At 43.8% G+C, this 15,473-nt stretch overlaps 1 protein-coding gene across 2 annotated transcripts in view; it reads right to left on the bottom strand.

Moving 5' to 3' along the window:
* SIPA1L3 (signal induced proliferation associated 1 like 3) overlaps positions 1-15,473 on the bottom strand; it is a gene marked incomplete at its 5' end in the record, with an annotated part of 149,084 nt that overhangs the window by 112,061 nt on the left and 21,550 nt on the right. For both annotated transcript variants that reach the window (XM_084860829.1, XM_084860830.1), the window contains 2 exons: positions 4,879-5,036; positions 8,165-8,268. In XM_084860829.1, coding sequence (XP_084716955.1) covers positions 4,879-5,036; positions 8,165-8,268 — 262 coding nt within the window. The remainder of the gene's footprint in view (positions 1-4,878; positions 5,037-8,164; positions 8,269-15,473) is intronic.

Raw genomic sequence — 15,473 nt, 5'->3', positions numbered from 1 at the left:
CTCCTGCACAAGCCCTGACCAGGACTAGGAAGGAGCCTGTACCCTTGACTGGAATCAAATTCTGAATCATTTCGGTCCACAGGCTGATGCTCTTATCTACTGAGCCAAACCAGCTAGGGCTAAATAATGAGATTCTTGATTAAAACATATTCCATGAGCCCCAAACACTATGTAAGCTTTTTGGTTTTGACTCCCAACACAAGGTGGCCAGTACAATATTCATTTGACAACCATTTCTGGGATGCCCATTCCTTGGGCATTGGGATATAATGGGCCCTACCCTCCTGAGCCTTTAATCTAGGAGGAGAAACATACTCACAAATCTATCTATATAAAGTCTAATGTGCAGTGTCCCCTTGGGAGTTCAACCAGGAAACCAGTTGTTGGATCACTTGCTATGACATGTGCTGACCACTGGGGGCAGTGCAGAATGAAGGAAGGCCCCAGCCAGCAGCTGGCTGCCAGGGAAAGGAGGGCCCGGCCAGCAGCCAGAAGGTCCCAATCAGCCCTAATCGCTGGCTAGGCCTAGGGACCCTATCAGTGCACTAATTTAATATATCAGGCCTCTAGTTAACTTATAAAGACAAAAAAAGGAATGGATATGACAGAACAATAGAAGGAACTGATTTGGATGGGGAATCCGAGAGGGCCTTTCTGAGGAAGTGACAATGAAGCTTGGGATCTAAGGCTAAGCAGGAGCCAGAGGAAGAGCGAAAGAGAGAGTGTAGCATGTGCCTGGCCAGGAAAGAGCCAGAGCTCAGAGAGTAAAGAGCAGGAGGCTAGTAAGGTCACCAGGGGTCAAGTGTATTAGCACTTTTCATCCTGATCATGAGAATTAGCAAGCATTTAACTATCTGGGCCAGGTATCTACCATCTATGCTCTCAGATCCAGTCCCTGCCATTCTCTACCTGCTCAGCATCCTGGAAGGTAGGTTTCTACAAATTGTCACTTTCACCTGTGTTCCTGTGCCCTCTGTCTTCCAAGTGAATTCAGCCAACAGAAGCACAGGCAAGTGATGGGAAGGTGAGAGGAGAGAGAAGGTGGAGTATTTATTTATTTTCACTGCCTCTCTGCAGGGCTCTGATAGTGGAGATAGCTGTAGTCCTTGGTCCCTGGTCCTTTACTCACAACCATAGCTTTTGTTAGGTGGCCCCTCTCCCAAAGCCATACCTCTCCCTAACTTCCAGAAACTTTCCCTTGCTGCTGCTGATCCCTAGATGCCTCACTTTCATGTATATGTTCCCTTAACCTACCCACGCTGTTAGTAGTCAGTTCATTAATCTCTTCAGCTAAAACCCTGAGGGGGACATTTGTGTCTTGCTAGGTCCCTGGCTGATGCAGGCACTAGGCAAGAGAGAGATAATCAGACTGACAATCTGCAAGGATTACTGTGGCTTTCCCATGAAGCAGGACTGAAAGGGACCAAGGTGCAGACTGCTGAGGGAGATCCTGCATGATGCCTGCAATGAGCCCAGACCCCTTCTCTCCACCTCCACAGTCCACTGTCCAGAGACCCTGTTCCAGGTATTAGGAGGGCCATGTGAGTAGGTGCCACCCCGGCTTAGTTGGTTCTCCAGCACCATCATAGGCTCTTAATACTAATTAATTTAAAGAAAATTAAATATTTAATCTTGGACAGACAAAGAAGAAACAGATTTCTACCACATACAATGTGTATAGGTTTGACAGAAAGTGGCACTTTCAAGTGAAAAGGCTCTTCAAAGGCCACACAGATTTTCTTCTGTGAGCATGGCCTTGTCCCCAGGCAGAGGGATGGATGAGATGACCTCACCAGTCTCTCTACTCTAATTAAACAACAGTGCATTCAGACTGTGCTTTACATATGTGAATAGCTTTTCATCTTCTCCATTCAGCACGTGGCTGTTTACAGTGACAAATTTTGGCTTTTCCCATAGTCCTGATTCATGATTTTAAAAAATCATGAAACTGTAAGCTGCTGAAGATTTCTGGACAACCAGAACACTGAACTCTAACTTCTCTAGCAGGAGGGGCTGGGTTTTCACAGCTCCCAGGCTGCAGGGATGCTGGTGTACTATTTGGAAACAGCACACGTGAAATGGGAAAAGAGAACAACTTGTCCCACCACTAGAGACATGTGACTACCAGGTCACCTGCTCACTGTAGCTCATTAAGTATTTCTAGAGTATTCACAGTTATTCAGCAACTATTTCCTCAGTGTCCCTGGTGTTTGGGCAAGGTATTTGTCTAGCTAGCAAAAATGTCTCAAGGACCCACTTATGGCAAGCACTGTGCCATGATAGACATGACACAGGGTTTCCTTCAAGGGAGGCAAGGGCCACATCACTAAGTCATTTTTAAGGGGTGATGAGTGCTGTGACAGAAATGTATTTGGGAACATAGCGGGGACAGGGTAAGGTTTGTCCAGAGAGGAGTGGCCTGTGGGGAAAGAGTTAAGGAGGGTGAGGATGCAGCTTTGATTGTATCTCTAACATTTACTTTCTTAAAAATGAAGAGGAGAGAGCTGGAACAAATACGGCAAAATGTTAACATCTGTTAAATCTGGTGGTAGGCACACAGGCTTCTGTTGTATTATTTTCTGTACTTTTTAGGGTGGTAGGGAGGAAGGGGAGAAGGCCCACCCAACCTTGCTCAGCCTCTGCCTCTGATGTGTGATGAGAGGACTACTTCCTCCTCCGAGTATGTGCATGCACCCAGGCACAACTCTATCTTTCCTCTTCAGGGCTATCTTTCAACTGCTGAGGAACATGGGATATCATCTGAGTGACCTCAAGCCACAAGGCATAAGCACTTGCAGCTGCTGCTGAAACAAAGGGGTGAGGGGTGGCTGGGGTGGAGTGGGGGATTAGGCCTGAGCCTGTGTTGCATAGAGGCCTTGCCACACATCCAGCACAATGGTCCTTAACAGCAAGTGCCACACACTGGGAACGCCCTCAATTCTCTCAGACACTAGCTGAGAAAAAACTGATGGATTCTGGCAATTCCACCAAGGCTACCAACGCACCCACAGACATAGCCTTTGACTTTGTCTCTCCATTTTTGGGAATCTCTCCAGGTGTATACTTGGACATGTGTACAATGAGAGTACAAATAGGTTATTCATTGCTGGATGGTTTTTTTAAAAGGAAACAACCCAAATGACAGGGATGGAGGAAGATTCTCAGGTATCCCTATGATGGAATATTACACAGTCCTATGGAATGAAAAAGCACTTGTATACTGGTTTGGGAAGCTCTCAAGGACTATTAAGTGAAAAAATACGAAGTGCAGGTTAGTGTGTGTGATATGCTACCTTCTGTATTAAAAAGGTAGAAAAGAAAAACCCGTATTTGCCTGAATGTGCACAAAATAGCAGAATCCTATCTAATAAAGATGGAATATACAAATTGACATGACAAAGGTGGCGGTGGCCAGGCTAGGATGCAAGTATCGTCATCACCCCCCCCCTCCCCCGCACCTCCTCCCCCCACTGCCTCCCCCCAGCCTGTCCCTGCAAAGCTCTTGCAGAGCTGCTGGGGCTGGGCAGGACTCCTGCTATGAGGGGGGCAGGTTGGGCGCGAGGGGATGGAGAGAGCTACAGGAGGGCGGCAGGGCCAGAGAGAAGGCGGAAGGCAGCAGCCAGAGCTAAGGCCTGGGTCCTTAGTGCCAGAAGGAAGCTGGTGCCGGCAGCCAGGGGAAGAAGGTCTATTTTGCAAGATCTTTGTGCATCGGGCCTCTAATGTATAACAAACTGCTACTAGGAGTTGCCTCTGTGAGGGAACTGGGTTAGTGTGGGGTCAAAAGTGGGAGACTTAAACTTCACGCTGAAGGCTTGTTGCCTAGGCTACAGACGAACTCAGTTCTTCATTTGCGCCTAGGAGAAAGTCCCCAGACCGGACCGCAGGCAGAGTGCGGCCTGTGCATGCACTTAGACCTCCCCCACTTCTCGTTGTCAATCCACTAAGAAGCAAAGGTGGGAGACTTAGATCATTTTTTACTGTTTAATTTTACCTTTTCTATATTTTGAATTTCAAATCACTTTCAAAAGATGGAAAATATCACTTCCTAGCCCATTCCCCAGAGATTGCAGCACTGCTCCAGGGTAAACTGCTGACTCTGGGCCTGAACTAGTGATTGGCTGGTTTTTCAAGGACCACAACTCTATCCTCACCCCACACCCAGAGTGCTTTTCATTTGGGGACTGGGTGACAACTTGTGCCTAGAGAAGATACTGAATGGGTTTGAGGCCTGTGTCACTTGATCTGTAAACTAAAAACCTCAGGAAACACAAGGGAGTTCCTACCTGCCCTGCCTCCATCCTTCCCTCTACCGACTTCCTCTTGGGACCTTACTCCTCACACACCTGATGCCTAGGTGTAGCTGGAGGTTTTGCTCTTGCATGGGCACCTGAGCCTCAGCCAGGTAAACAAGCCTCAGTTCTGTAGTTTCTTTTCACAGGAAAGGCAAACTCTCTTTTTGCTGGATTTGCAGCTGGAAAGATGTGCTCAGAGCTGCCAACAAATAAAACAACGTAGAGGACAATGGAACAAATTTAGCTAGGCCTGAACTTGTCATTTGTGAGAGCCAATACATACAACTGCTTTCTTGCCTTAAGTCAGATAGAAGTGGGTTTTCTCAAAACTCCTGGAAAATATAAAAATTGGGGCACTATGCCACTTTCTGGCTGAGAATCATTCTCTTATAAGGTGGGCGAGTGTGTGGAAAGAGCTCTCCCACTGAAGCACAAACATGAAACACAGAAAGCACCCCACCTGAGCTATCTCACTGCTCGCTGTCTGTCTCTCTGCATGCTGCCTCGATGTTGGAAATAGCTTTTGGGATTTAAGGAAATAGGGGCGAGGTGGGGCAATGCCCTGGATACGTGCGGAGGTGCATACCTGTAGCCAACATTGTCAGTGCAGGGGTTGTGGGCTCGGATAATGATGAAGACATGCTGAAAGTGTGAGCGGATGTTCTTGGGGGTGAAAGGAAGTGCCCCTGGTTCCTGGAAGATGATGGTCACAATGTCGTTTCCTATGTGCCTCTTCCGTAGAAGCTGGTAAATGGGAAATACAATGGGAGAGAAAAGCGTCAAAGTTCGACTTGGCTCCAGGATCTTATCTGGACAATCACAGCAGTCTCCTCACTGTCTTGCTATTCCCACCTGCCCCACAGTCTGAGGCAGTGGTCGGCAAACTGCGGCTCTCGAGCCACATGCAGCTCTTTGGCCTCTTGAGTGTGGCTCTTCCACAAAATACTACGTGCAGTGCACATGTACAGTGCGACTGAAACTTTGTGGCCCATGCGCAGAAGTCGGTTTTCAGCTCTCAAAAGAAATTTCAATTGTTGTACTGTTGATATTTGGCTCTGTTGACTAATGAATTTGCTGACCACTGGTCTGAGGGAACTGGGACACCTGGGATAATCATGTCCTTCCTTGCTCAGAGATCTCCTGTGGCTCACTCAGTTGCCACATGGCCCAGGGGGCTCCAGGCATGCTGTCCTCATCATCTCTCTGACATCTCCTTTCACACTCCCCTTTGCTCACTCTGCTCTAGCCACGCTGGCTTCTTGCTGCTCCTCAAACATGCCAGAAACATTTTGTCCTCAAGGCCTCTGCATAAGGTCTCTTGCCTGAAATATTCTTTCTGCAGATACCCACATCACTCCCTCCTGGTCTTGGCTGAAATGTCACCCTCCCACAGAAGCCTTTGCTGAGTGTATTATCCCAGATCTCACCCCCTCAATACTCCAATCTCTGCTCTTCTGTCCCTGTTATTTAATATTTATTGACACTTAGCAAACAGTAGCTTTTCCGTCTTCATTTGTTTTCTCATCTGCCTCTTCGCACTAATATGTCAGCTTCATGAGAACAGGGATTTTGTCTGTTTTGTTTGCTGTTCACTGCTGTCTCCTCAGTGCCAGAAGCAATGCCTAGCACACAGTAGGTACTCAAGAAACATCTACTGGAGGGCAGCATGGGCTGGCAGCTTTCAATTTGCTCAAGGCTACACTCATGGACAATGGCAGAGGCAGACCAGAGACAGCCCACAGAGTTGATCCCAACCCACTGCCCCTTCCCTGGGACAGCTGAGTTGAGAAGACTGGGCCAACTTCAGCTTCATATAGGCTTATGGGAGCCCTGTACTCTCTCCCTTACTTGTCAGTCCAAGGGAGACTCTGCAACCTTTGTAGGAGGTGATGTATTCATGGCATATTACTTACTTGCTGAAATTACATGGTTCTTATTTACCTAAGTTTAGCCTTCATGTAACTATTAGGAATCCACAGATAAGAGCTGTGTGTAGTTCTATATGAGGTAGCCACAGTGGGAAATGCAGACACTCTTAGAAACATGACTCACATCATTTTGTTATATTGTTAGTTCTTTAAGTGTGTTTTAAACTGGATTAAGTAAATTTCCAGATAAAAATACTCATTTACTATGGCTGGCATTTTATACCCTATCTTTTTTTTTTTTTAAATCCTCATCTGAGGATATATGATAGTTTTCATTAATTTGAGAGAGAGAGAGAGAAAGAGAGCGGGAGAAAAAAAGAGAGAGAGATCAAATGGTTGCCTCATGCATGTACTCTGACTGGAGATTGAACTCGTAATCAGAGTTTGTTCCCTGACTGGGAATCAAACCCACAACTTTTCAGTGCAGGGGACCATGCTCTAACCACTGAGAACACTGGCCAGGGCTTATACCCATATCTTAAAGATGCAATCTCATTTAATCTTCACAACAGTCCTTTGAGGCATTAACTCATCCTATCCCCCTTTTACTGATGAAAAGACTTAGGCTCACAGTGGTTACACAACTTGTTCTGGGTCACAAAGACACAGAGGGAAAGACTCAGAATTTGAATCTACTTCTGCCTGATTCTAAAAACCAATCTTTAAATAAAGAAATACATAAATAAATAAAACAATAAAACAAACCCAAGCTTCCACCCTCCCCCATACTTCCCAAATACCTAGAAATAGGTACCGCTTCCCCTGCCCCGCTGGTCAGGATCTGCCTTGTACTCTAGTTTCAAGCAAGAGTGCAGGAACCTTCCCCAATGAAACCGAGACACGGGCACTATCATTCCATCCATTTTACAGAGGAGGAACCTGAGGCTCAGAGAGGTCAGGTCATGCTGCTAGGAAGTGGTGCAGAAAGACCTCACCCTCAGGTCTAACTCTAAGGCCAATCCTCTTATAGCATGCTGTTAACGTTATGAAATAACTGAGTTGACCATTTCTGGCATATAACATCTACAATGCCACTTGAACCAATGGAAAAAATATACATATCCCTAATCATTGAGAGTCTGCAGGGTTTCTGTTCATTAGAAATTAGGAAGAGTTGCTCCTTGACTGAGTCTGCATGGTGTGTCTAGGAGAGGAGCCTCCTGGCAGTGGGCATTAGCTGTTGTTGCCCAACCAGCACCTCACCTCTTCCTCCTTCTGGCAGCCACAGCAATCCCCTTTTGGAAAGCACCTTCCTGACCCCAATCACTCTCGCTAGGGGTGGGCATGTACTTCAGGCTAGGTCACTCAGCCCAGTCCATCCCTACCCCAAGCCTAGGGACTGGCAAGTGATCTAATGAGATTTAGTGCTAAAATGTCTCTGGGACACCTGGAAGGCACCACTCTCCCCTGAGGTGGCTATGCTAAAGGGATATGATGTAAGTGCTGCTAATGGGTATCTTTGATTCTTGGGAAGACCTATAAATAAGAACACTATGAAGAAAAGCAAAGGTCAGGAATGGAAGGATTCCTAACACTGTTTAAGCCCTGGATCTAGCCATACGTAAAGCTAGTACTCTTGCAACACTTGAGAATCATATAGTGAAGCTCATCCCACTTTTTGTTTATGCCAGTTTGGTTTGCATTTCATTCAGTTGCAGTTAAAAGAATGTTGACATGTTCACTTTTTTTCTTTTTTTCATATGCTCCCTAATGACCAAAGAGGCCCTAGAGTATAGTTGGGGCAGAGGCCAAAGAACAGCTAAGAAAAAACTACCATTAAATGACAACTGACCCAGGTGATGGGACTGTGGTGCAGGGGTCCAAGGCTAAAGGTCTCCAACTGCTGCACAGGACAACACCAGAGCCACTAGTGCCAGGCAGGCAGCCAGTTAGCAGCTGTGGGGAAAGAGTGCCTTGGGAAATTATCAGCTGGACCCTACTGACCTGCTGCCTGTTGTTGGGGGTATAAGGGAGCAGAGTGGAGACATGGAACATGATCTCATAGTCCTGGTACGTCGTGTAGAGGGAGTGGGTTCCCGTGGAGTCAGCTGAAACAGAAACACAAGTTAGTACCATGTTTCCAAAACCTCTGGGTTTTTGCCATCTCCCACATACCATCTGTGTCATTTTTTAACTTGATGTGTTCACTTTGTTCTTAAAAATTCAATATTTAGATAAAAAGCAAACCTTACATTATACTCCCACTGGACTGGTAACAATGTAAAAGTCTGACAATACACAGGTTGGTGGGAATGTGGAGTAACTGAAATCCTTTATATGGACCCTACCCAGTTTGGCTCAGTGGATAGAATAACAGCCTGCGAACTGAAGGGTTCCAGGTTCAATTCCGGTCAAGGGCACATGCCCAGAATGTGGGTTCATGCCAGTGGGGTTGTGCAGGAGGCAGCCAATCAACGACTCTCTCATCATTGATGTTTCTATCTCTCCCCCTTTCTTCCTCTCTGAAATCAATAAACATTTTTTTTTTTTAAATCCTTTATGTGGCTGGTTATAAGTTGGTACAACCACTTAGATTTTTTATTTATTTATTTTTTTAATTTTTATTTATTTATTTATTTTAGCAATATCTATTGAATGTGAAGATAGGCATAATGGATGATCCAGTACTTCCTCTTCTAGGATCATGGTGTAGATGACTCCACACCTGTGCCCTGAGAGATGGGTATAAGTATTTTCAAATGTTAGTCAAAAGAATGGATAAATGGAATAAAAAATGGTGGCAGAGTAAGTGGATGCTGCTTGGACATGTACCCAGGACCAAACTGGAATTACAACGAAAATACAGAAAACTTTCTGAATAATCTATTGAAGACTGGCCAGAGAGAACTCTGATAACTGAGGATGAAAGTGGAGACCACAGAGACTGGTAGAAGTGCAAAGTCATAAAAGGGCTAGCCAGGTTCCCACAGACAGCAGCTGAAGTTCTAGAGAGATATTTCAGTTGTGGGGGTTGCCACTGAGAACTCTGAGGTCTAAACCCCAAGCTGGACTCCCTGGCTCAGAGTACCAGAAGTGGGAAAGATGCCCACATAACATCTGGCTGTGAAAAGTAGTGGGCTTGCTAACTGCTAGGGAAAGATGGCTAGAAATGCAGGCACCCTATTAAAGGGCCAACACACAAAATACCCTGTGCAGCCACTCATCTTGTGGTACAGCAGAGGGAGAAGAGAGTGGACTGGAGCTGTGTGAGCAGAAGCCAGGGTTGGGGACTCTGGGGTTAGAACTCAGAAGGCAAACACCCCAGTTTCCTGTGCTGAGTCATTCCCTTGTGCTGTGGAGGTCATTTTTCTCACCAGAATTTGCTATGCAAGTAGTTTTGTGTGGGATAAGACAGTTGACCCATCTTTTGGAAAACACCTGGCCCCACAGTGTAAAGTTGATGAGGCCCATTAAGAGACTGAGAATAACAATTAGCCTCTAGGCTAAGGTGACCAGATCATCCCGCTTTTGGCGGGACAGTCCCGATTTCTAACAATTTTTCCCGTATCCCACGGCGTTTTAAAAAACTCCTGATTTTTGGAAAGATTGGAAAGATTTTTTCCAAAAATTGGGACTTTTTTAAAACGCGGCGGGACGCGGGAAAAATTGTTAGAAATCGGGATTGTCCCACCAAAAGAGGGACAATCTGGTCACCTTACTTTAGGCAGAAGCAATTGCCCCACCTTTTTGGAAAAACTCTTACCACACCTAGGGACCATTACCTGAGGGCTATTCAAGACTGAATCAAATCAGTCTGTAGGCAGAGGATGTCTCTGGAGGCTTTGAGTCTTTACCTGATCTAATTAGCAGAAATAGGGATTGACACTGTCCTGCATTAGAGATTGAGAGGTGTACAATATCTACCTAATACATAGTCAGAAACCCAAACAGGCAGCCAAAATGAGAAGACAAAGAAACAATCCCCAAACGAAATAACAAGAGAATTCTCCAGAAGAAGAGATAAATGAAACAGAACTAAAAATCTTATCAGATATAGCATTCAGAATAATGATGGTAAAGATGCTCAACAGAGAAAAGATATAGTAACTAGGAAAATAGAGATAAAGAATGACATAGCACAAATAAAGAACACATTGGAAGGAATAGCAGATTAGGGGAAGTTGAGGATTGAATCGGTGAAATAGAAGACAGGATAGAAAAAAATCACTCAATCTGAGAACCAAAATGAAAAAACAATTATAAAACAGGATAGCCCTACCCAGTCTGGCTCAGTGGATAGAGCGTCAGCTAGCAGACTGAAGGATACCTGGTTCAATTCTGGTCAAGGGCATAGACCTTGGTTGCAGGCTCCTTTCTGGCCTGGGCCCTGGTAAAGGCTCATGCAGGAGGTGACCAATCAATGTGTTTCTCTCACATCCATATCTCTCTCTGTCTTTCCCTCTCTCTTTCACTCTCTCTAAAAATCAATGGAAAACTGTCCTCTGGTGAGGATTAAAAAAAAAAAAAAAAATATATATATATATATATATATATATATATTTTTTTTTTTTATTGATTCGTTACAGAGAGAAAGGGAGAGGGATAGAGAGCTAGAAACATCAATGAGAGAGAAACATCGACCAGCTGCCTCCTGCACACCCCCTACTGGGGATGTGCCCACAACCAAGGTACATGCCCTTGACTGGAATCAAACCCGGGACCCTTCCGTCCACAGGCCGACGCTCTATCCACTGAGCCACACCGGCCAGGGCCTCTGGTGAGGATTAAAACAAACAACACCCCCCGCCCCCAAAATAAATAAATAAATAAATAAATAAATAAATAAATAAATAAATTAGAACAGCTTAAGAGAGCTGTGGGACAACATGAAACATTACAATATTTGAATAGTAGATATGCCAGATGAGGCAGAAAGGAATAGAGAACATGTTTAAAGAAATAATAGCAGAAAACCTCCCTTAGTTGGTGAAGGAAAAAGTTAAACAAGTTCAGAAGGCACAGAAAGTTCCAAGCAAGAACCCAAACAGGCCCATTCTCAAACACATTATAATTAAAATGCCAAAAATTAGAAACAAAGAGGGAATCTTAAAGGCAGCAAGAGAAAAGCAAACTGTTACCTACAAAGGAGTTCCCATAAGGTTATCATCTGATTCCTCATCAGAAACTGTACAGCACAAAAGGGAATGGCATGAGTACTCAAGGTAATAGAAAACAAGAATCTGAAACCAAGATTACTATATCCAGCAAAGCTATTATTCAAAACTAGAGGCCTGGTGCACAATCAAGGCTGTGCATAAACAACAAATGTTTCATGTTGTCCCACAGCTCTCTTAACGGGAGGTTGGCCAGCCAGGGAGGGATCGCAGGAGGGCTCCAGGGCATGTCCAGCCTGTCTTGCTCAGTCACGACCAGCTGGACCCCAGCAGCAAGCTAATACCAGTTGGAGTGTCTGCCCCCTGGTGGTCAGTGGATGTCACAGCAACTGGATGACTGGTTGACTAGTATCTGCCCCCTGCCCCCAGTGGTCAGTGAATGTCATAGCAAGCGGTTGAGTGGCCTTAGCATATCATTAGTATATTATGCCTTGATTGGTTGAATGGATGTTTGGGTGACCACTTAGCATATTAGGCTTTTATTATAAAAGATAAATGGTCAGATAAAGAGTTTTTCAAAGGAGTTTATCACCACAAAGCCAGCATTACAAGAAATGCTAAAGGAACTGCTGCAATGGGAAGAAGAAATAAAAAGAGAAATATAGGCATACATAATTAAAATTGCAATATTTAAGTTCCTATCAATAATAACCTTAAATGTAATGGATTAAATGCTCCAATCAAAGACATAGAGTAGATGAATGGATAAAAAAAAAACACAACCCAACTATACAGGCTGTCTACAAGAGACCCACCTCAGAACAAAAGATTCACAAAAGATGTGACTGAAGGGATGGGAAAATAAAAAATGGTAAAGTAAAAGCAGGAGTAGCAATACTCATATCCAACAAAATACACTTTAAAATGAAGGTATCACAAGAGACAAAAAGGTCACTACATAATACTACAGGGATCGAGCCAACAAGTGGATATAACCCTGGTAAATATATATGCACCAAATATAGGAGCACCTAAATACATTAAAAAAAAAACCTTCTAGAGAACTTTAAGGGAGAGATGAACAATATAGTCACAGTAGGGGTCTTACACGCTGCTGACTTCTCTGGATAGATCTTCAAGACAAAACAGTAACAAGGAAACAGTGACTCTAAAGGATACGATGGATCTAATGGATTCAATTGACATTTAGAGATTATTCACCTTAGAGCTGCAGAATATATATTCTTCTTAAGTGCACATGGCCACTCACAAAGACAGACCATATGTTAGGACACAAAACAAGTCTCTACAAGTTCAAGAAGATTGAAATCATATCAAACACCTTCTCAGATGACAGTGGAATGAAATTAAAAATTAACTACAGTAAAAACACTCAAAAACATTCAAACAGTTGGAAGCTAAATAGCATATTATTAAACAATGATTGGGTTACCAAAGAGATCAAGAAAGAAATAAAAAAACTTCCTGGAAACAGACAAAAATGAACACACAACAACTCAAAATCATTGGGAAAATTCAAAAGCAGTTCTAAGAGGGAAGTTCATAGCAGTACAGGCTTACCTCAAAAAAAAAAAAAAAAAAAAAAAAAAAACACAAGAAAAACTGCCCTAGTCATTTTGGCTCAGTTGATAGCACATCAGTCTGTAGACTGAAAGGTCCCAGGTTCAATTGTAGTCAAGCTCCTGCACTTTAGTTTTAGGTTTCTCCCTGGCCCAGACCTTGGCTGGGGCTTGTGCAGGGATATGTTTCTCTCACATCAATGTTTCTCTCTGTCTTCCCTCTCTTTTCCACTCTCCCTAAAAATCAATGGAAAAATGTCCTTGGGTAACGATTAACAGAAAACAAAACAAAACACAACAAACTACAACAAAACCCACAAAAATTAATAATGAACTATTTAACCCTAGAACTTAAAGAACTAGAAGGAGAACAACAAGAAAAGCCCAGAGTAAGCAGAAGGAAGGAAATCATAAAGAGTAGAGCAGAGCTGAAGCTGGTTTGGCTCAGTGAATAGAGCATCAGCCTGTGGACTGAGAGGTCCTGGGTTCGATTCCGGTCGAGGGCATGTGCCTTGGTTGTGGGCACATCCCCAGTGTCTGAGCCACCGGGTATTTACTGGAATCTTCCAGATGTTCTTACTTAAAGGACACTACAGATGCATGTGTCTTCTCAAGGATACTTACCCTGATGATAGTATCTAATAGTTAATTTTAGTTCAAGCTGTTGTTACAATAAAAGCCTAAGGAAGCAGGCGAATGGGGCTGTCTGGTTCTTTTAGCCAGACAGTCCCTTTGCCCTCCTTTTCACAGAAATGTGTGTCAGAGTAATCATTCATTCTTTTCTTAGGGTCTGCTGGTCAGCCCCGGCACGTAAAGGTAATACTTCCAACAATAAAGAATTTAAATTAAAAACAAAACAAAGATAAAGGACCTAAATAGACATTTCTCCAAAGTGGACATACAGATGGCCAAGGGACATATGAAAAAATGCTGAAAATCACTGATCATCATAGAGATGAAAATTGTAATGATAATGAGGGGAGGATGTGGAGAAAGGAAAACTCTAGTACACTGTTGGTGGGAACGCAGACTGGTGCAACCATAATGTAAAACAGTATGGAGTTTCCTAAAAAAAATTAAATACATAACTGTCATTTGACCCAGTGATCCCATTTCTAGGAATGTGTCCTAAGAAACCTGAAACACCAGAAAGAATGTATACACCCCTACATTCATAGAAGCACAATTTACAATAGCTAAGATGTAGAAACAGCCAAAAGCTGTGGTACATTTATACCATGGAATACTATGCAGTAGTAAAAAAGAAGAATCTCTTACTCTTTGAGACAGCATTGAGGGCCCTGGAGAGTATCAAGCTAAGTGAAACAAGTCAGTCAGAGAAAGACAAGATCACATGATCTCACTCATGTATAGAACCTAATTAACACAATAAACTGATGAACAGAGTGTATCCAGAGTTATAGAAGCATAAAACAGAGTGCACAATCTTGGAAGAAAGGCAGGTGGGTGGGAGATTATCAACCAAGGACTTTGTATGCATATATCCATGGCCCATGGACACAGACAATGGGTGGTGAGGGCCTGGAGGGGGAGGGCAGGTGCAGCTGGAGGGGATCAATTGGGAAAAAAGAGACATATGTAATACTTTCAATAATAAAGATTAAAAAAAAGAATGGAGAAACAAACTGGTATACTCATACTGTGGAAAATACACAACCATGAAAAGGAATGAGTCGTAATCATAGTTGAATCTGACAAACATAATGTTGAATGAAAGACGCCAAACACAAAGGAGCACACATTGTATGATTGCATTCACATTAAGTTACAAAACAAGCAAAACATGTTGTGTAGACAGGCACACAGAAGTAGCAAAACTATAAAGAAAAAAACAATGATAATCATGGGAGTCAGGATACTGGTTACCTTTAATGTGAGGGGGGTTACGACAGAGGGAGAAGTACACCTCATTACTGGCTCCATGTTTCAGAAGGGGAAGCTGAGGTACAGAGAGTGAGTGACTTGCCCAAGGTGACACTGCAGTGATTGGCAGCAGTTGATGTTTATTTGAGAGCTAATTCTCTGTAAGGCACTGCTAGGTATCCGGTCTTCACAGTAAGCCAGTGAAGGGTACAGTTATTGCCGTCACTTAGTGGAGGACACTGAGCCTCAAAAAGCAGGCATTTGTTTGAGAAGGAGATAAGTCTCCTATTCCTTTTTCTGAGTGTATTGCCCCTTCAGCGGTTCACCAACAAAACCACAATACTAATGCTCACACTTGCTGCAGGATTCCTGCGTGCCAGGTGGTAATAAGAGTCCTGTGCACCCCATCAGCACACTGCAGGCGATACCCACCTTCAGAGCTCTGGGAAGCTGGACAGGTCCACTGACTGGCACAATACGTTAGGTTCAATTCTGTGCTCCCAAGTTAAGTGCAATTATTACTGTCACTTTACAGATGAGAAAACTGAGGCAGAGAGGAGAAAACCTGAGACCACAAAACCAGTAACTGCCACAATAAAATGCTTTTTCTTCCTACCGCCTTCTTCAATGGCGTAGGCAAAGGTGATGATGACGACAGCTGCAGGCACCTACTAAACTCCTATTTATCCCTCTAAACTTGGTCTCCTAATCCAGACCTCAATTTTCCAGATGAGG

This window comes from Pipistrellus hanaki, assembly GCF_964339955.1.
Source record: "Pipistrellus hanaki genome assembly, chromosome: 15".
NCBI classification, from domain to species: Eukaryota; Metazoa; Chordata; class Mammalia; order Chiroptera; family Vespertilionidae; genus Pipistrellus; species Pipistrellus hanaki.
This window is presented reverse-complemented; position numbering and strand designations above follow the sequence as displayed.